The sequence below is a fragment of the Hemitrygon akajei genome, chromosome 18 (assembly GCF_048418815.1).
Source record: "Hemitrygon akajei chromosome 18, sHemAka1.3, whole genome shotgun sequence".
Lineage (NCBI taxonomy): Eukaryota > Metazoa > Chordata > Chondrichthyes > Myliobatiformes > Dasyatidae > Hemitrygon > Hemitrygon akajei.
Window position 1 is genome coordinate 66109550 of NC_133141.1, and position 21576 is coordinate 66131125.

The window sequence follows — 21576 nt, forward strand, 5'->3', positions numbered from 1 at the left end:
CTTTAAGCCAATTTTTTATCCAAACAGCCAAGGTTCCACTTATCCCATGCCTCATGACTTTCTGGATGAGTCTCTCGTGAGGGACCTTGTCAAATGCTTTGCTGAAGTCCATGTAGACCACATCCACTGCCCTACCCTCATCAATTTCTTTTGTTACCTCTGCAAAAAACTCAATTAGGCTCGTGAGGCATGATCTTCTCTTCACAAAGCCATGTTGACTATCCTTGAGTAGACTGTACTTCTCCAAATGCTCGTAGATCCTATCCTTAAGAATCCTTTCCAGTAGTTTGCATACCACCGACGTAAGACTCACCGGTCTATAGTTCCCAGGTTTCTCCCTATTACCTTTTTTAAACAAGGGAACTACATTTGCCATTCTCCAGTCTTCTGGTACTTTCCCTGCAGCCAAAGAGGATTCAAAGATCATGGCTAATGCTCCTGCGATCTCTTCTCTCAATTCCCACAACAACCTGGGGTGTATCATATCCGGCCCTGGGGATTTATCAATCTTAATATTTTTAAGGAGATCCAGCACTTCTTCCTTAATCTCCACATTCTCCAGCACACAGGCCCGCTCTACTTTGACCTCACCCTGATCAAGATCCTTTTCACTTGTGAATACTGAAGCATAGTATTCATTTAGGACCTCCCCAACCTCCTCCGCTTCCAGGCACATGTTGCCCTCTTTATCCTTTAGTGGTCCCACCTTCATTCTCGTCATCCTCCTATTCTTCACATATGCATAGAACGCCTTGGGGTTCTCCTTAATCCTACATGCCAAGGCCTTCTCATGCCCCCTTCGAGCTCTCCTAAGTCCTTTCTTAAGCTCTTTCCTGGCTACCCTATATTTCTCATGAGCCCCTCCTGCTTCCTGCTTCTTACATCTAACATATGCTTCCTTTTTCCTCTCGACAAGTTGCCTCACGTGTTTCATCGGCCACGGTTCCCTTTTCCTACCATTTTTTCCTTGCCTCAGTGAGACAAACCTATCCTGAACCCAGTTCAAGTGGTCCCTAAACTTCTCCCACATTACTTCTGTGCTTTCCCCTTTGAACATCTGTTTCCAATTTACTCTCACTAGTTCCTGCCTCATCCCTTCAAAGTTAGCCCTTCCCCAGTTCAGCACTTTACCATTTCGTCTGACTTTATCCCTTTCCATAGCTTTGCTGAAGCTAAGGGAATTGTGGTCACTCTCACCAAAATGCTCCCCCACCAAGAGGTCTGCCACCTGACCAGGTTCATTACCCAGAACTAGATCCAGTATGGCCTCTCCTCTCGTCGGCCGGTCCACATACTGTGTCAGGAATCCTTCTTGAACACCCCTGACAAATTCAGCCCCATCCATCCCCCTTGCACTCAGGAGGTGCCAGTCAATATGAGGGAAGTTGAAATCACCCATAACTACTACCCTGTATTTCCTGCACCATTCTAAAATCTGCCTGCTTATCTGCTCCTCGGTGTCCCGAGGGCTATTTGGGGGCCTATAGACTACTCCCAGCACAGTGATTGATCCCGTCCTATTTCTGACTTCCACCCAGACCTACTTAGTGGACACTCCCTCTGCAGCGTCCTCCCTTTCTATAGCCATGATACTATCCCTGACAAGCAATGCCACCCCCCCCCCCCTTTTCTACCTCCCATCCTATTCCTTTTAAAACACCTGAACCCTGGGACCTGCATCATCCAATCCTGCCCTTCCTCCAACCAAGTTTCAGTAACGGCCACAACATCGTAGTTCCACATACTAATCCATGCTCTGTTCATCCTCCTTGTTCCTAATACTCCTAGCATTGAAATAGACACATTTCAACCCCTTTAACTGGCTACAATTATGTTCTGCCCCTGCCTGTCCTTCCTCATCAACTCAGAACTCAGCATCATACCCTTGTCCTTCTACCTTAATCCCTGCACTCACATTCTGATTCCCACCCCCCTGCCAAACTAGTTTAAACCCTCCCCAACAGCTCTATCAAACCTGACCACCAGAATATTGGTCCCCCTGGGATTCAAGTGCAACCTGTTCCTTTTTGTACAGGTCACACCCACCCCAGAAGAGGTCCCAATGATCCAGAAATCTGAATCCCTGCCCCCTGTTCCAATCCCTCAGCCACACATTTATCCTCCACCTCATTCTATTCCTATTCTCACTGTCGCGTGGCACAGGCAGTAATCCCGAGATTACTACCTTTGAGGTCCTGCTTTTCAACTTCCTTCCTAACTCCCTGTAGGCTTCTTTCAGGACCTCTTCCCTTTTCCTACCTATGTCATTGGTACCAATATGTACCACAACCTCTGGCTGTTCTCCCTCCCACCGCAGGATATCTTGGACGCGATCAGAAACATCCCGGACCCTGGCACCTGGAAGGCAAACTACCATCCGAGTTTCTTTCCTGCGTCCACAGAATCGCCTGTCTGACCCCCTGACTATAGAGTCCCCTATCACTACTGCCTTCCTCTTCCCTTCCCTACCCTTCTGAGCCACACGGCCAGACTCTGTGCCAGAGGTACAGCCACTGTCACTTACCCCAGGTAGACTGTCCCCCCCAACAGTACTCAAACAGGAGTACTTATTGTCAAGAGGTATAGTCACAGGGGTACTCTCTAGTACCTGACTCTTCCCCTTCCCTTTCCTGACTGTGACCCATTTCTCTGTTCCTCATGGCCCTGGTGTGACCACCTGCCTATAACTCCTCTCTATCACCTCCTCACTCTCCCTGACCAGACGAAGGTCATCGAACTGCAGCTCCAGTTCTCTAACACGGTCCCTTAGGAGTCGCATCTCGTTGCACCGGGTGCAGATGTGGCCGCCCGGGATGCCGGGAGACTCCAGGACCTCCCACATCTGACACCAACCACAGAAAACTGGCCTCACACACATACTACCTCCTTTTGGAATCAACAACTGCCTCACCTCATCCTGTTACCGCCGAAGCCCATGGAGCCAAAGCCCTTTCACTCTGCTGCCTCTCACTCCGCTGCCCGCTGGATATGGCTGCCTTCTTTTTAAACTGTTTGCGCTCAACTGGCTGACATCACGTGCCTGAGCAGTCTGGCCTCTTCCCCCGAGAACTCAAAATGTCTTCCCACTGGAAATCCTTAGGTGCTCTCCCACTGCCTTCTTGTTCCGAATCAAAAATCAATACTCTTGGAGTATTGTGAGTAATTTTGTGCCCCTTATCCACGAGAAGAGGTGGTGGCATTGGCAAGGATCTAGAGAAGGTTCATGAGAATAGTTTGGGGAATGAAAGGGTTACTGTATAAGGAGCATTTGATGTCTCTGGGCCTGTGTTCACTGGAGTTTAGAAGAATGGGGGTGGGATCTAATTGAAAACTATTGAAATTGATAGAGTGAATGTCTAGAGAATGTTTCCTGTGCTGGGTGAGTCTAGGACCAAAGGGAAGTTCTTGTATTCTGATGCTGTGATCTCTGGTTGTAGACTCTGTCACTATTAGAGTCATCCTCATTCTCCTTTGCTCTAGAGATAACAGCAGCAGCCTATTTTATCTCTCTACATAGCTCAAGCCCTCCAGTCCAGGCAGAATCCTTGTGAATCTTTTCTGCACCCTCTTTAACTCAGAATCTGGCTTATTATCACTGACATATGTCATGAAATCTGTTGTTTTGTGGGAGTACAGTACAATACATTAAAAACTATAAATGACAACAAAAAATACACACACACACATACATACAGACAATACTGTACAAAAGTCTTAGGTACATGTAAAAAACTTCTGTAAAGTGAAGATGCTTTCAAAAATGATTAAATGAAAAGTTTCTAAAATTCGAAAAAAATTACTACCAAGAGCAGTACACACTAAAAAACCAAATCAAATCAATACTTGGTGTGACCCTTTGCCTTTAAAACTGCATCAATTCTCTTAAGATACACTGTTGTTCAGTTTTTATAAGAAAATCGTTTGATAGTTCCAAGCATCTTCTGCCGCAGTCCTTCTGCAGACTTTGGCTGTCTCACTTGCTTCAGTCTCTCCAGGTAATCCCAGACAGCCTCGATGATGTTGAGATCAGGGGTCTGTGGACGTCATACCATCTGTTGCAAAACTCCTTGTTCTTTTCACTGAAGATATTTCTTTATGACCTTGACCGTATGTTTTGGGTCATTGTCCTGCTGCAGAAAGACGTTGGGACAGATCAAACACCTCACTGCTGGTATTGTGTGATGGATGAGAATCTGCTTGTACTTTTCAGTATTGAGGATTCCATTAATTCTGACTAGATCACCAACTCCATTTGCAGAAATGCAGCCCCAAACCTGCAGGGACCCTCCATCGTAATTCCCTGTTGGTTGCAGATACTCTCCAGCTGTGCAGATACTCTCCAGCTCTTCTACAGACAATCTGCCGTCTGCTTGAGCCAAAAATTCAGCCCAGAGCACGCCAGTCCTTGTGTTTTTGTGCATAGGTGTGTGTTTTGTCTTTCCAAATTTATTTCTAATTACTATATAGTCGGCCCTCCTTATCCGCAGGGGATTGGTTCCAGGACCCCCCCGCGGATACCAAAAAAACGCGGATGCTCAAGTCCCTTATTGAACCTGACCAGTGCGGTGGTCTTTAGGACCCAGCAGAACCCTGGACCTTATTTAACCTGTCTCAGTGCGGTGGACTTTAGGAGCAAGCGCAGCTCTGAATCCGCAGGGTTTCTGTTCACGAAAATAATCACGATTGAAAATAAAGTGGAAGTAATAAAGCGATCGGAAAGAGGTGAAACGCCATCGGTCATTGGAAAAGCGTTAGGCTACAGTCAATCAACGATTGGAACAATTTTAAAGGATAAAGTGAGAAAGGCCCTGCCCCGATGAAAGCTACAATTATTACTAAGCAACGCAGTGGTTTAATTATTGAAATACATACGTTTCTTCAGTGTTTTATATGCATAGAAAGGTAAAATATGTACTATATACTAAGACAAATGTTTGACTAACTGACGCTAAATAATACCGGATGTACCTGTTCCGACTTCAAATCCGACTTAAAGACAGACTCAGGAACGGAACTCGTTCATAACCCGGGGACTGTCTGTACTTTTAAATCATCTCTAGATTACTTATAGTACCTAATACAATGTAAATATATGTAAATAGTTGTTATACTGTATTGTTTAGGGAATAATGACAAGAAAAAATAGTCTGTACGTGCTCAAACAACAAGTGCTGGAGAGAGAACTTCCGGGTTTTCCCGATCCACGGTTGGTTGAATCCGCGCATGCGGAACCCGCGGATAAGGATGGCCGACTGTACCTTACTGCTTATTTGTGGGTTCACAGCTTTTTATTGCTCATTTTACATTGTTAAGCAGTTAGCCTTTATTATTAGGTCGGACATTTTATATTGTTTGTACATTTCTGTCAGTTTGTTGGAGGGAGTTTTGATCAGTGTTTGAATCTGCCTTTCATGAGAACACTGAGAAGTACTGTCTTTTTACACCAGCCCCTTGCGTACTTTAATGCGTTGGTGAATAATAAAACTACCTTCAAATACAGCTATGACAGGACTGGAGTTATCTATCTATAAAGCTTGAGAAAATGGGGAAAACTCTTGAGCGAGAGCAGAATTGTAAAAAAAGACAACTCTCAATTGTGATTCCATCTGCGGTGGATTGGATATCGATCTTGCAAGCTCCCACATGACAGAAAGTTGAAATGACAGCAACGGAGAAGGGAAGCCTTGAAATCAGATCAGTCTGTTCAATAAATTCACGTGGATTATCTGGACAGTCTAACAGACCTGCGGTATGCATAGCAGCGCTGGAACTCCATGCACAAGTCAAGGCATATTTAGCACAAGGAGAAACATAGGAACATAGAAAACCTACAGCATAATACAGTCCCTTCAGCCCACAAGGCTGTGCCAAACATGTCCTTACTTTAGAAATTACCTAGGGTTACCCATAGCCCTCTATTTTTCTAAGCTCCATGTACCTCGATGTTAAAGTGAAACAGGCTGAATTGAACGTAGAGAAAACCCACCTGGAAGCCACATCAGAGGCATTACAGCATGAAAAAGAGATGGAAGCAGTTTTAGCCAAGGCCAAAGTTTCTGAGGTGGGTATGGAGCAGCGAGTTGACCATGACTATGTTAAATTAAGCTCAAGGCTCCAAGGCGTGGCTTAATACAGGTGGAGATGCTGCTCAGCCTCCTGGTAAGGTGCACCACACCCCCCACAAGAACCCCAACTTAATGCTGTGTTAGATCTTGCAAGATTCCTAGCCTGTCATGACTTGCTGAAGGCCATTTGATGATAAGCCAGAAAATTACTGGGATTGGAAGTCTACTTTCTCCAATGCCACTGAAGACCTCAAGCCCAGTGAAGAACTGGACCTGCTGGTAAAGTGGCTTGGACCCAAGTCTGCCGAGCAAGCAAGCAGATTAAGCGTCAGTTCACATCAAGTGCCCCAGTGCTGCTCTCTCTTTAGTCTGACAAAGATTGGAAGAGTGCTACTGGAAGAGTGCCAGCAGGAACCCCCAACGTCTACAAGAGGTAGGAGACCTGCTACTGGAGATGGAGGCAGCCAAAGCTGAAGGCTACTTATGTGGCTTGTCTTGCATGAGGAATTCATCCCATTTTGCAGAAAATCCCCTTTCGTCTGCAATAGTGGATGTAGGAGGGAACTATATACAAACTGGAAAATGGAGTCAGCTTCCCACCATTTTCCTTCTTTTCTAGTTTCATCCAAGATGAAGCCAAAATGAGGAACTTTATCATGACCCCCTCTAGCTCAGCACCACTTAAATCAGAGAAACCTGTTACAGGTCCTGTCACGGTGCAAAAAACTGAGGTGGCCAATGCTGTCCAAAAGGAAGATGCTAACAAACAATGCCCTCTACATCAGGAGCCACACCCTTTCCCGGTGTAGAGGCTTCAGGGAGAAACGTCTAGAGGAGCGAAGGGCCTTTCTCAAAGAGCACTCCATACGTTTGCGCTGCTGTTCTTCAACCAGCCACTGGATGAGGGACTGTAATACTGTCATCCAGTGCTCTGATGAGGGACTGTAATACTGTCATCCAGTGCTCTTCCTCTCTAGTTGCCACCTCTTCATGTACTGAGGTCTGCGAGGAAATCTCCACCAGTAAGTCATGTTCAAAGATATACATAAGACATAGAAACATAGAAAACCTACAGCACAATACAGGCCATTTGGCCCACAAAGCTGTGTCAAACATGTCCTTACCTTAGAAATTACTAAGGTTACCCATAGCCCTTTATTTTTCTAAGCTCCATGTACCTATCTAGGAGTCTCTTAAAAGACCCTATCGTATCTGCCTCCACCACCATTGCCGGCAGCCCATTCCAAACACTCACCACTCTCTGAGTAAAAAACTTAACCCCTGACATCTTCTCTGTACCTACTTCCAAGCACCTTAAACCTGTGTCCTCTTGTGGCAACCATTTCAGCCCTGGGAAAAAGCCTCTGACTATCCACACGATCAATGCCTCTCATCATCTTAAACACCTCTATCAGGTCGCCTCTCATCCTCCGTCACTCCAAGGAGAAAAGGCTGAGTTCACTCAAAATATTCATGCTCCCCAAACCAGGCAACATCCTTGTAAATCTCCTCTGCACACTTTCTATGGTTTCCACATCATTCCTGTAGTGAGGCGACCAGAATTGAGCACAGTACTCCAAGTGGGGTCTGACCAGGGTCCTATATAGCTGCAACATTACGTCTCAGCTTCTAAATTCAATTCCACGATTGATGAAGGCCAATACACCACATGCTTTTTTAACCACAGAGTCAACCTGTGCAGCTGCTTTGAGTGTCCTATGGACTCGGACCCCAAGATCCCTCTGATCTTCCACACTGCCAAGAGTGTTACCATTAATACTATATTCTGCCATCATATTTGACCTACCAAAATGAACCACTTCACACTTATCTGGGTTGAACTCCATCTGCCACTTCTCAGCCCAGTTTTGCATCCTATCAATGTCCTCTAACAGCCCTCCACACTATCCACAACACCTCCAACCTTTGTGTCATCAGCAAACTTACTAACCCATCCCTCTACTTCCTCATCCAGGTCATTTATAAAAATTACAGAGAGTAAGGGTCCCAGAACAGATCCCTGAGGCACATCACTGGTGACCGACCTCCATGCAGAATATGACCCATCTACAATCACTCTTTGCCTTCTGTGAGCAAGCCAGTTCTGGATCCACAAAGCAATGTCCCCTTGGATCCCATGCCTCCTTACTTTCTCAATAAGCCTTGCATGGGGTACCTTGTCAAATGCCTTCCCTCATCAAGGTTTACCCCAAAGTCACTGTGAGAAGAGGATGAGGATGTATGTTGGCTTGGATGATCAGAACAATAAGTCTCTTGCTAAATCATCTTTATTCAACATCTTCAACGTAACTGATGGGAGCCTCACCTTACACACTTAAAACTTGTGCAGGTGTCTCACAGGCAGTTGGGCAAAGAGCAAGAGGCTTCGTTGTCAAATCTGTCAATGAAAAGACTCATTCGGCTCTCCACACACACATTTAGTGTGACTAACTCTGACTGACTAACTCTGTTGCATTAATAAAGCACCTTGTTAAATGTATAAAACATGTCTGCATCAGTGTTATCTTGTATTTCCATACAATGTTACATTAGGTTGTTGCACATCTATTGTCAGAGAAGTACTTGCATAAATAGGTAAACCACCTTCATACGAGCAAGGACAGAAAACAGGGCAAAGTGAGTGTACTTATTTATTCAGTAAGTTATGGGTCAAAGTATTTGGTGAGTACATTTCTAACTCTTCTGGCGTCAGTTTCGTTGCCGTACGTTCTGAAATTGTTAGGTTGTGTTCAAGAAAACAATGAAATAGCACGCTGCCGTCTGACGGCATTTTCAGATTTCTCCGGTTACCCCCGTCCACATTGCCCTGGCCAATCCGGCGTTTTGAAAAATACACACTTTGGAGGGTGTTTCTGAAAAGCTCCGGGGGACGAAAACGCCATTTTAGTGTGGACGAAGGGTAAAACGAAGAGAAAAAGCTTTGGTTATGGATTTATTCGGTGTAGTGTGGACGTAGCCTCAGTCAGAAGTCAAGGGAGTTTTGATCAGTGTTTGAATCTACCTTCCATTAGAACAGCAGTAAGTACTGTCTTTTTACACCAGCTCCTTGCGTACTGTAATGCATTGCTGAATAATAAAACTGGCTTCAATTACAGCTACATTGGGACTGGGGTTATCTATCTGTAAAACTAGAGAAAATGGAGAAAACTCTTGAGCAAGGGTAGAATAGGGAGTCTCTTGGCTTTGGTTCCACTTTGGAGGAATGGTTTTTAGGTAGCAACTCTCCCATGAAGACCACTTCTGACAAGACTTCTCCCGGACTGTAGAGGGATGTGTTTGGATTCCAGTGGTTTCTGTGAGTTCAGAGCTGATGGCAGTTCTGGTCTTCCGATTTAGAAGGGACGTCAGTTTGATGTATCTCTCGTCTGCTGAATTCAGGTTCGGTGGCTGACCACTGCATTTCTGATCCTCAACCATTCCCGTTTCTTTGTGCTTCGTCAGAACAGCTTTGACAGCACATCTTGAAACTCCTGTCTGCTGTGAAATTTCTGCTTGGGAAAAACCTTGCTGATGCAGGATGACCACCTTGTGTCTTGTTGCTATGTTATGCTCAATCTTGCCATGGTGTAAAAATTGATGATTTGAAGGTCAAACATCTGCCACACCCTCACCTTTTAGTTTGGTTGTCCTTTGCCCAGTTTGATTCCTTCTACACCCATTTCTATTCCAGTTAATCAGTTTAATTCATTCAACTCATTATGTCATTGATCATTAGCATCCTGTTTGTTACCTTTGTTTAATGCTGCACTGGGCTGTATACCTACAAAGTAAGCAAGTTTTTATTTGAAAAGTCATCTTTTACTTAATATGTTACTTTAACGAAATGCAAAAAAATCTCTAAAAATTTAATGTTTTGGAAAATAAATGTTTGAAAATCTAAAATTTTCTCTTTTCTGCTGACAAACTAATGCAGAAGAAAAATCTAGGGTACCCAAGACTTTTTGCACAGTACTGTATATATAAGACACAAGGCCATAAGACAGAGGTGCAGAATTAGACTATTCAGCCCATCGAGTCTACTCTGCCATTGATCACGGCTGATCTATTTTCCCCTGGTTATCATTTCGTCTTTTTTCTGCCTCCCTCCCTTCTTAAAGGATGGAGTGACTTTTGGCACTAAGCAGAACTGTGTCATAGAGAGGCAGAGCATAGAATCAGGCTATTTGGCCCACCAACTCTGTGCTATCTATCAAACATCCACTTACACTCATCCTAATCTAACCTATTTTATGGTGGCACGGTAGTAATATCAGCACCAGTGATCAGCAGTCCAATTCCTACCGCTAAGGAGTTTGTAAGACTCTAAGATACACGAACAGGATTAGGCTATTCGGCCCATCCAGTCTTCTCCCCATTTTGTTTAAAATCCATTCTCCTACCTTCTCACCATAACCTTGATGCTCTCATTAATCAAGAGCCTATCAAACCCCCTCTCCGCCTGAGGAACAGACACTTTGTCTTGCCACAGCCGGGGCAAAGAGGATCCTAGCCAGGGTAAACCCACACAAAGCTGCAGGGCTGGACAACATACCCAGTCCGGTGCTGAGGGACTGTGCAGCTTAGCTAACAGAAATCTTAACAGACATCTTTAATATCTACTGTCCTTGCAGGCTTCAAGGCAGCTATCAACAATTACCAGTATTGGCAGTGACTTCAACAATCATGAAGGGCTTTGAGCAACTGGTAATGGATTGTATAAAATCCCACTTTCCAGCGACACTGGATCCTTTCTAGTTCATCTACTGCTCAAATCCGTCCACTGATGATACTGCAGCCTAGGCCATCTACTCTGTCCTGTCCCAGCTAAAAAACAATGCCTCATATGCTGAGACTTCAGCTTGGCATTTAACATGATTGACCCTCAGAGGCTGGCTGGTGGGTAAACTGTCCTTGTTGGGACTCAACACCCCTCTCTGTAACTGGATCTGGAGTTTGTGATAGATCCCAATCAATTTGAGTTGGCAGCAACATGTCAAGCTCCATTACCCTGAGCACTGGTGCCCCGAGGGCTGCGTGCTCAGTCCACTGCTGACTCATGACTGCACTGCCAGAGGCAGCTCAAGCCGCACCAAGTTCACTGATGATACAACAGTGGTGGCCTCATCAGCAACGACGATGAGTTGTCACAGAGTGGAGGTACAGTGGCTTCACAAATGGTGTGAGAACAACAGCCTGAGCCCCAACTTTGCCAAGACGAAAGAGATGATTGTGGTCTTCAGGAAGGCACAGGTTGACCTCTCTCCATTGCACTTCAAAGGCTCTATCATGGAGAGTGAAGAGCACAAAGTTCCTTGATGTGCACATAACAGATGATCTCATCTGGACCCATAACATCTCCTCACTCGTCAAGAAGGCACAGCAGTATCTACACCGAGGAGAATTAAGTGTGCAAGGCTCCCCACCCCCATTCTAACAACTTTCTACAGGAACGCCATCGGGAGTGTCCTGTCTGGCTGCATCATTGTGCAGTATGGAAGCTGCAAGGCATCAGACCATAAGATCCTACAGAGGATAGTAGTAACTGCCAAGAGGATCATTAGGGTCTCCCTCCCCCCTCCCCCCATTTGTGACATTTACCAGAAGTGCTGCAGACAAAGGGCACAAAGCATCATCGAGGATCCCTACCACCCATCCAACAATCTCTTTGATCCACTACCATTAGGAAGGAAGTATAGAAGCATCAGGGCTAGGACTGCCAAACTGGGTAACAAGTTTCTTTCCTCAGGCTGTGTGACTAATGAATACCCTTCCAACATAAAGGTCTCGTCACTTGGACAGCCAGCTGTTTACTGTATACTGTACTGTTTACTCTTTACCTGTGCTGCACACTGCATGCATTTTAAATTATATTTTATTAACTTATTTATGGTAATATTTTGTTTAATATGAGACAGGGGAGGTGAAGTTAAGACAGCGCTAAACGGTGACTCCTTTGCTTGCATCTTCGGAAACAGCTCTATTTCCATAAGACATACCATCTTTATATCTTTATTTTTCCCTTTCAGAGTTCTTTTGAAGACCCTGACCTGGAGTTACATGCTGACTTTGGTTCTTTGCAGGAATGGGACCCGTTCTTGGGGTTTCAGGACTGGCTGTTATTTGGCACACCACGGCCTAAGAGCCTGGCTCGGATTTGGACGCCTAAGATCTCAGGGCTCTGGAGACGGGCGGATCGAGGATCGGTACCACGGCAGGAGACCCGTGTGTCGTTGGGGAGTCAGAAAATCTACTGCTGTGGGCCTGAAGACCTGGGATCTTTGTGATCTTCAGGCACAGAGCTCGAAAAAAGTGACTTTTAACATCGTAAACCAGTGAGTTATTTGTTATGTCTCCTCACTCGTTGGGAAAATAGAGACACCTCCTTCTCCCTTCGGGTGAAACGCAAAGTCTTTGGGGTAACTGCAAGTCTGTGTCTTTGCCATTGTTTTGCTCACGTTTGAGTGCTCGGTGGTGGTGCCGATGCTTGCTTTTTTTTGCCAGGGGGGAAGGGGGGAGGGGGGATTGTTCTCGCTGCCGTTTATGCACAGAAGGGGGGAGGACTTTGAGGTTTTTACGTTTAACTGTTGTTCATTCTTTGGGGCACTTCTCTGTTTTTGTGGATGTTTGTGAAGAAAAAGCATTTCAGGATGTATATTGTATACATTTCTCTGACAATAAGTTGGACCTTTGAACCTTTGTATTGTGGGTGCATCATGGTCCAGAGGAATAACGTTTTGTTTGGTTTTATATATATAGTCAAATGGTAATAAAGTTGAACTATCAACCTCTGTTTTAAATTTACCCAATGACAACGTTCTTCCTCCGGGAGCTCTGGCTTCCTTCCACATTCCAAAGATATACTGTTATGGTTAGTAGGGCTTGCGATGTTAGTGCTGGAAACCTGGCGATACTTGCAGGCTGACCACAGCACATTTTCAGATTGTGTTAGTCATTGACACCAACACATTTCACTGTATGTTTCGATGTTTCCCTGCTCAAGTGGCAAATTAAGCTACTCTTTAATCTTTATTCTTCCCACTTTCCCATTATCTCTCCCCAAGATTCTACCTTTACCTACACACTTGGGGCATCAAACAGCAGAAACTCACCTGGCCACATGGAGAATGTGCAAACTCTGCAGAGAGAGCACATGAGGTCTCGATTGAACCTGGGGGAATGGAGCAGTGAGCTAGCAGCTCTACTAGTGGAGCTCTGCTCATGTGCTCTAATGGTTGATCTCCTGTTCTCAGAGTCTTGTTTGAAAAAAAATCATCCTTGGGATTTGGTGCCATCATCAAGTTTTGAATTATTACACCCCATTCTATTTCTCTCACCACAAATGCTGCCTGACTGGCTGAGCATTCCCAGCATTTCCTACTTTCTTTCAAAGTTCGAGTATAGAACATAAAACAGTGCAGGTCCTTCAGCTCACAATGTAGTCCCAACCTTTTAACCTGAACCAAGATCAATCTAACACTTCCTTCTCGCATAGCCCCCATTTTTCTCATAATTGTCCCTAATATATCTCCTTTGCCAGCACTCCCTGTATAAAAAAAAACTACCTCTAACATCCCCCACCCCTTCATCAGGGCTTCTCTTTTTTTTTCCAGTCCTGATGAAGGGTCTTGGCCCAAAGTGTCAATTGTTCACTCTTTTCCATAGATACTGCCTGACCTGCTGAGTTCTCCAGCATTTTGTGTGTATAAGCATCCACATATATTGTGCCTTGGGCCAGTTGCGGACAGTACAGTACCTTGTTGAAACAGGCTGGGCGAGGAGACTGTGGCAACAGTTGCTGTGCTCTTGGGTCCACCTCCGCCTGGCTTCCGCCCCCGCTGACTGGAGCCATGGCTGGAAGCCTTCTTGCTTTTGACCTCTGACCTAGCCACCTCTGCCGTCTCCTTCCCGCTTACGAGCGATGTGGATGGTCTCTGGAAGTGCTTGCTGGCAAAGTTGGGTGTGGCTTCATCCAAACCTCTCGCAGTGCCTGATTTGTAAGCACGGCTGCTGCTACTGCTACTGCTGCTCCCACTGCCACTGGTACTTGTGCAAGTCTGGTGGACATTAGACAGAAAACAGGAAAATACAGTGAGCACAACCATCTTTCTGTCAGTTTGCATTACATCTAAAGAAATAAATTTAAAATGAAAACATAGGCTACTCTTGGACTGGAGAAGCAACACCTTATATTCCATTTGGATAACCTCCAACCTAATGGCATGAACATTGATTTCTCTGACTTCTGGTAATTTCTCCACACTCCCCTTCATCTCTTTTTGCATTCCCCACTCTGGCTCCTTTCTCACTGCCTCTCCTCTCCTCATCTGCCCATCACCTCCTTCTGATGCTCCTCCTTCTCCCCTTTCTCCCATAGTCCATTATTTTCTCCCATAAGATTCATTTCTCTTCAGTCCTTTCCACCTATCACTTCCCAGCTTCTTATTTCATCCTCCTCCCCCTTCCACCCACTCACCCACCTTCTACCTCACCTGGTCTCACCTATCACCTGCCAGCTTGTACTCCTCCCCACCCCACAAACCATTTTTTTTCTGGCCTCTTCCCCCTTCCCTTGCAGTCCTGAAGAAATCAACACGTACAAACAAGCTGGAGGAACTCAGCAGGTCGGGCAGCATCCGTGGAAAAGAGCAGTCAACGTTTTGGGCCAAGACCCTTCATCAGGACTGAAGGAGGAGGGGGCAGGGGCCCTATAAAGAAGGTGGGGAGAGGGTGGGATGTGCAGGTGAAAAATCAATCAGAGGAAAGATCAAGGGGTGGGGGAGGGGAAGCAGGGAGGGGATAGGCAGGAAAGGTGAAGAAGGAATGTAAGGGGAAAGCACTATGGGTAGTAGAAGAAGGCAGAATCATGAGAGAGGTGATAGGCAGCTGGAAGAGGCCTCCCCCACCCCTTGATCGTTCCTCTGATTGGTTTTTCACCTGGCACCTTCCCCTCTCCCCCCATCTTCTTTATAGGGCCCCTGCCCACTCCTTCTTCAGTCCTGATGAAGGGTCTCGGCCCGAAACGTTGACTGCTCATTTCAACGGATGCTGCCCGACCTGCTGAGTTCCTCCAGCTTGTTTGTACACGTTGATTTGACCACAGCATCTGCAGTGTACTTTGTGTTTACTAGTCCTGAAGAAAGTTTTTAACCTAAACTGTGGACTGTTTATTCCTCTCAAGAGATGCTGCCTGACCTACTGAATTCCTCTTGCATTTTATGTGTGTTGCTCTGCATCTTTTGCACTATACTAGATATATGTTATTGCACAAAGGAGCAACACCTCATACTCTTTCTGGATAGCCTCCAACCTGATGGAATGAAATAAATTTTTCTAATTTCTGGTAATTTCTCCCTCTACCCTGTTCTCTCTTTTTCCATTCCGGCTCCCCCCTTACTCCTTCTCACCTGCCCATCACCCCACTGGTGCCCCTCTTCCTCCCCTTTCTTTATAGTTCACTCTCCTGTCCAATCAGACTCCTTCTTCTTTGTCCCTTTACCCTTTCCACCTATCACCTCCCAGCCTCTCACTTCATTCCTACTCCGCCACCCACCTTCCCCCTCACCTTGTCTCACCTATCACCTGCTAGCTTGTACTCCTTCTATTCCCCACCTTATTCTGGCTTCTGTGACCCCTTCCTTTCTGTGACCCCAGTCCTGATGAAGGGTCTCAGCTCAAAACATCAACTGTTTATTACTCTGCCTGACTTGCTGAGTTCTTCCAGCATTTTGTGTGTGTTACTTTAAAATGAAAAGGTGTGCCATAAGAAGAACTGAGATTCTGAAGATGGGGCAAGTATGCTGCACACAGATGGTACTTTCAAAACATAACACAACTTAAAGAAAAGTCAAAGTCAAATGTACTGTCCCATACACAAGCACGTGTATGCACAGGTACAATGAATAATTTGCATATTCATGGATGCAATGAGAAACTTTCAGCAGGACATGTGGGACACAGCATTAGAGACACAACATTCATAAGAAAGCATAAATTGAACACAAGTTATACATAAGTTTTACAAGAAAGAATAGATTTGGAACAAAATCAAGGCCACTGTAGTGGAAAATGGTCATAGTGTTGCTGCACTGAGGTAGCGATTAGGGTTGTGCCGGTTGGTTCAAGAGAAGTAGCTGTCCTTGACCTGATCGTGTGGGACAAGCTTCTGTACCTCCTGCCTGATGGTAGCTGCAAGAAAATGGCATGGTGGGGATCCTTGAATACCATATGTTGCCTTCCTGAGGTAGCGCCTCATGTGTATACTTTCATTAAAGAGCCACTGTTGATGCACAACAAAACAATGAAAGTATTTGTCACCAATCAGATATGGACTGGAAATTTTGTGCTTACTCACTTTGAAGGAAATGGGAATCCATGGTAAAACCAATGCTTATCGCCCATCCCTAATAGCTCTTGAACTGAAGTTACATACTCTAAAATGAATCTAAATTCATATCTGAAGTTGGGATGACTGGCAGATTTGCTCTAAGTTAGTGCAAAAAGAGCAAAACAATTGTTAAGTAGTATTCATGGGTATCTTTCCTTTCGGTTAGTCCTGACGAAGGGTCTCGGCCCGAAACGTCGGCAGTGCTTCTCCCTATAGATGCTGCCTGGCCTGCTGTGTTCCACCAGCATTTTGTGTGTGTTGTTTGAATTTCCAGCATCTGCAGATTTCCTCGTGTTTGTTCATGGGTTCATGGTCTGTTCAGAAATCTGACAAGTTGGAAGCTGTTCTTAAAACATCAATGTGTTTTTTCAGGTTCCTGTACCTCCTCCCTGATAGCAGTAATGAGAAATGGGCATGTCTTGGATGGTAACTGTCCTTAATAATAGATGCTGCCTTTTTATGGGATCAGCTTTCGATGATGAGGAGGCTAGTGCCCATGATTGTGCTGAAGCTGGAGCTTGCTAAGATTGCATTGGTGCCTCCACTCCAGATGGTGATGTAAACAGTTAAAAGGCTCTCCACTGTACATCTGTAGAAATTTGCTGTCGTCTTTGGTGACATACCAAATATCCTCAAACTCCAAATGAAATATAGCTGCTGGCATGCCTTCTTCACAATTGCATCTATATATTGAGCCCAGGACATCTTCAGAGATGTTGGCTCCCAGGATGAGAAAGGTGTTGGAGGAGAGCACCATAGTGACTACATTATAGAAGAATACTACAAGGATTTCATGGGATATTCAGCCTCTTTAGGTGGGAAAGTATAGTGGCAACAATCGTTGATTGGGGTATAATTCTTGCCACTGTTTGTAAGGCGTTTGTATGTTCTTCCCAAGACCGTGAGGGTTTGCTCCACGTGTTCCGGTTTCCTCTTTCAGTCCAAAGATGCATGGTTAGGGTTAGTGAGTTGTGGGCATGCTATGCTGGCGCCAGAAGCATGACAACAGTTGTGGGCTGCCCCAGCAGAATCCTCGCTGATTTGATTTGATGTAAATAATGCATTTCACTGTATGTTTTGATATACATATGACAAATAAAGCTAATCTTTAAATTACAAACATGAGAAAATCTGCAGATGCTGGAAATCCAAAGCAACAGACACAAAATGCTGGAGGAACTCAGCAGGTCAGGCAGCATCTCGGTAAAGAGTAAACAGCTGGCGTTTCAGGCCAAAACCCTTCATCAGGACAGGAAATCTTTATATATTTATCTTTTTACCCTGCTTTTTCATTCTATGAAGTTAGGGCTCTTCAGTGAGGACCAAAGAATTGATTGTGGACAGCAGGAAAGGGAAACTAGAAGAAACCACATTGAGAGACTAATAGTGGAATAGGTGAGCAATTTCAAGTTCCTGGCTGTCAACATCTCTGAAGCTCCTCTGAAGCTCCTCTGAAGCTCTATCTTGGGCCCAACATATGCATACAATCAACAAGAAGGCATGCCAATGTCTATACTTCATTAGGAATTTGAGGAGATTTATGTCACCAAAGAATCTAGCAAAATTTCTACAGATGTATCATGGAGAACATTCTGATTGGTTGCATCACCATCTAGTATGGGTGTGGGGGGGGGGGTTGCATCTATGCACAGGATCAAAAAAGTTGCAGAGGGTGTAAATTCAGCCAGCTCCATTATGGGCATAAGCCTCCCCATCATCAAGAATATCTTCAAAAATCAATCCCTCATGAAGGCAGCATCCATCATTAAGGACTCTTGCCATCTGGGACATGCTCTCTTTCATTACTATTATCATGGAAGAGGTACAGGGCCCTGAATACCCACACTGAATATTTTTGGAATAGCTCCACCAGGAGGTATCAAATGGTCCATGAATACTACCTTGCTATTCCTCTTTTGTAGTATTTATTTTATATTTTTATTGTAACTTATAGCCATTATTTTATGTTTTGCATTGCAGTGCTGCTACAAAACAACAAATGTCATGACATATGTCAGTGATAATAAACCTGATTTTGAATTAGCTCCATGTTACTGACTTTCCCACTCACCCTTCACTTAACCAAAATACATCAGTCTTAGATTTAAGGGGAACATTGCCCCAGCATCGACTGCCATTTAAGAAAAATATTCCAAGCTTCTTCCTCCCTCTTCTTGTAGAATGTTTCCTGGCCACTCAAAGGAATGGCTTTAAATTTTAAGACCATGTCCAGCTTTCCTCGATTCCCTATCTTCCTGAAGAACTTCCCTCAATATCTTCAAGACATCTCAGAATCAAGGAATGGTTACAGCATCAAAACCAGCCATCCAGTTCATCGATGACATTTAAAAGATATTTGGTTATATACATGGATAGGAAAAATTTAGAAAGGCACAGGCCAAATGGCTGGGGTCACCCTAGTAAAGACATGGGCCAGAAGACGACAATGGGAAACCTTTCCTGTAGAAAAATTTCCCATGATCGCCCATGTCACATGATATGCCACATAATGATGATGACAGGCCAAATGAAGGAAGGAGGGAGAGTTGGTGGGGGGGGGGTCAATGGGAGAGGTGATGAGGAGGGATGGAGAGCGGAGGGGGGCAGCGGGAGAGGTAACGTGGAGGGAGAGTGGGGGCAGTAGGAGGGAGGAAGAGCAGGGGAAGGTGGAGGGGCAGCAATGAAAGTGGAAGCGGAGAAGCGACGAGGAGGGAGGAGGAAGCGGGAAAGGAGACAAGCAAGAGGAAGGGAGTGGGGAATGGGAGAGGCAGCAAGAAAGGGTGTAGACAGAGAGGCAATGGGATGGGGGGAGGTGAAGCAGGAGTGGTAAGGAGGAGGTTGGGAGGGTGGGGGAAGGGAGAGAGTTGATGAGGAGGGTGGGAGGGAGGACAGGGTAAGAGGGAGAGATGATGTAGAGAGAGGGAGGGTGGGGCAAGTAGGGAGTACCAGTGAGGAGGGTGTGGGGTGGTCACCTTGGTTGGCATGGATGAGTTGAGTCAGTTTCTGTCTTGTATTTCTCTCTGACTCTGAACTTCAAAATAATATCAATCATAGTTTAACTCCCCCACCCTCTCCTCAGAGTCCTGCAAGTTTCTCTCTTTTGAGTACTTCTTACACATTTCTCTTCTCAATGTCAGAGCTGAGAAATGGTCCAAAATTCCAGGGAACACGAATGTAATTAAGAGGAGACACAAGAGACCACAGATGCTGCAATCTGGAGCAACAAACTGCTGGAAGAACTCAGCAGGTCGAGCACCATCTGTGGGGAGGAATGGAATTGTTGACATTTAAAGTTGAGACCTGCAGCAAATTTGCTTAAACTAATTAAATCTTTCTTCATCATTTAACCTTCGGAGCCCAGAGACCTTCCTGGAAAAAAAAGCAGGCACGTCACAGCAGTGTAGTGCTATTACCATGCCACCAATCTTTCCTGCTGCTGCCTTTAACGAGTTCGTACACTTGCTCCATGACCATTTGGGTTTCAAACAGGTTCTCACATTCTAAAGACATATGCCCAACTTGATCATGCCGACCAAGGTGCCTACATTATCAAGCCTCATTTGCCCATGTTTGACCCATATACTTTAAAATCTCTTCTATCCCTGCTATCTATACCATATTTTCTTTAATGGAGACCTGCACCAATGACCCAGAAACCTGAGTTCAAATCCCACCATGGTAACTACAGAATCTGAAATCAGTTAATAATTGGGAATTAAACATAACATCTTTGGCAAAGTTTTTTTTAACGAGAGTTAGGAGCAGGAGGAGAGCACTGTGCCTTTGTGTCCACTCTGTTATTCTTCACAAACCCTGTTTGTTCATCCTCAGTTCCATTTTTTACACGTCATGCTGACACAGGAACGTGGCTGATAGACAGTGCTGACCAAAGAACACTAGAACTTGGATAATCCAAGAAGATTTTTAACTTTTATAGTGGTTATTTATTTTATTTAGAGATACAGGGTGGAATAGGCCCTTCCGGACCTTTGAGCCACACCACCCAGCAACCCCCGACAACCTCGATTACCCTAATCTAATCATGGGACAATTTACAATGACCCTATTAACCGGTACATCTTTGGACTGCAGGAGGACCAGAGCACCTGTAGAAAACGCAAGCATTCTATGGGGAGGACGTGCAGAGTTCTTATAGAGGACAGTGGGATTGAATTCTGGACTCCAACGGCTCGAGCTGTAACAGCGTCATGCTCATCACTATGCTACCGGGTACAATACAATTATAGTGCCAGTGACTTGGGTTCAATTCCGCTGCTGTCTGTAAAAAAAAATTGAGTATTCTCCCCATGACTGTGTGGATTTCCTCATTCCAAAGACGTATGGATTAATTGGTCACATGAGTGTAATTGGGCAGCATGAGCCCATTGAACCTCTAACTCTAAATAGATATTAATTTTTAAAAAAAACCATTGTAAAATCTCATCTTGCTTGCTAACGTTCATCTGGGAGGAAGTCTGTCATCCTTGCCAGAGACATCAACATGGTTCACTCTTACTTGCTCTCAGAAATGGCTTAGCAAACTGCTTTGGTTCAAGGGCCTTTAGGGATGGGCTATAAATGGTGGCTTTAGCAATGACGCTCAGGTCCTTAAAGGTGTACACGTGCACAGATCTTAGTCAACATAAATTATTAATTGTGTATTGCAATTTTTAAATACATTTGAAGTACAGAAGATAGTCTCTTTGAACCTTGCACCTGTGCTGGGTCTCTCGCGATCAGACTATGAATGAAGCGCAGGCAATTAACCCTCAAGTATGCCCAATCATTTAATAACATCTATCTGACTGCATCCTTAAGCCCACAATCCCAACTACCCGTGATAAGCATTCACTCCTTAGTATTATCAATAATCCACCTACCTTTGCCTTAAGAATATTTAGACAGCTCCTCATTCTGATAGGAGAGTTTCAAAGACTCACTATCGCTTGAGAGAACAACTTTTGCCTTGTAAACACAAGAGATTTTTCAGATGCTGGAAATTCTGAGCAACACACTCAAAATGCTGGAGGAACTCAGCAGGTTAGACAGCATCCATGGAAAGGAATAAAGAGTCTATGTTTCAGGTCACAAACTTTCATCATGATTCGGCCTGAAATTTTGATTCTT

At 44.8% G+C, this 21576-nt stretch overlaps 1 protein-coding gene across 6 annotated transcripts in view; it reads right to left on the reverse strand.

Moving 5' to 3' along the window:
• LOC140741499 (protein AF-10-like) overlaps positions 1 to 21576 on the reverse strand; it is a 335405-nt gene that overhangs the window by 129559 nt on the left and 184270 nt on the right. For all 6 annotated transcript variants that reach the window (XM_073071775.1, XM_073071770.1, XM_073071771.1 and 3 more), the window contains one exon: positions 13819 to 14119. In XM_073071775.1, coding sequence (XP_072927876.1) covers positions 13819 to 14119 — 301 coding nt within the window. The remainder of the gene's footprint in view (positions 1 to 13818; positions 14120 to 21576) is intronic.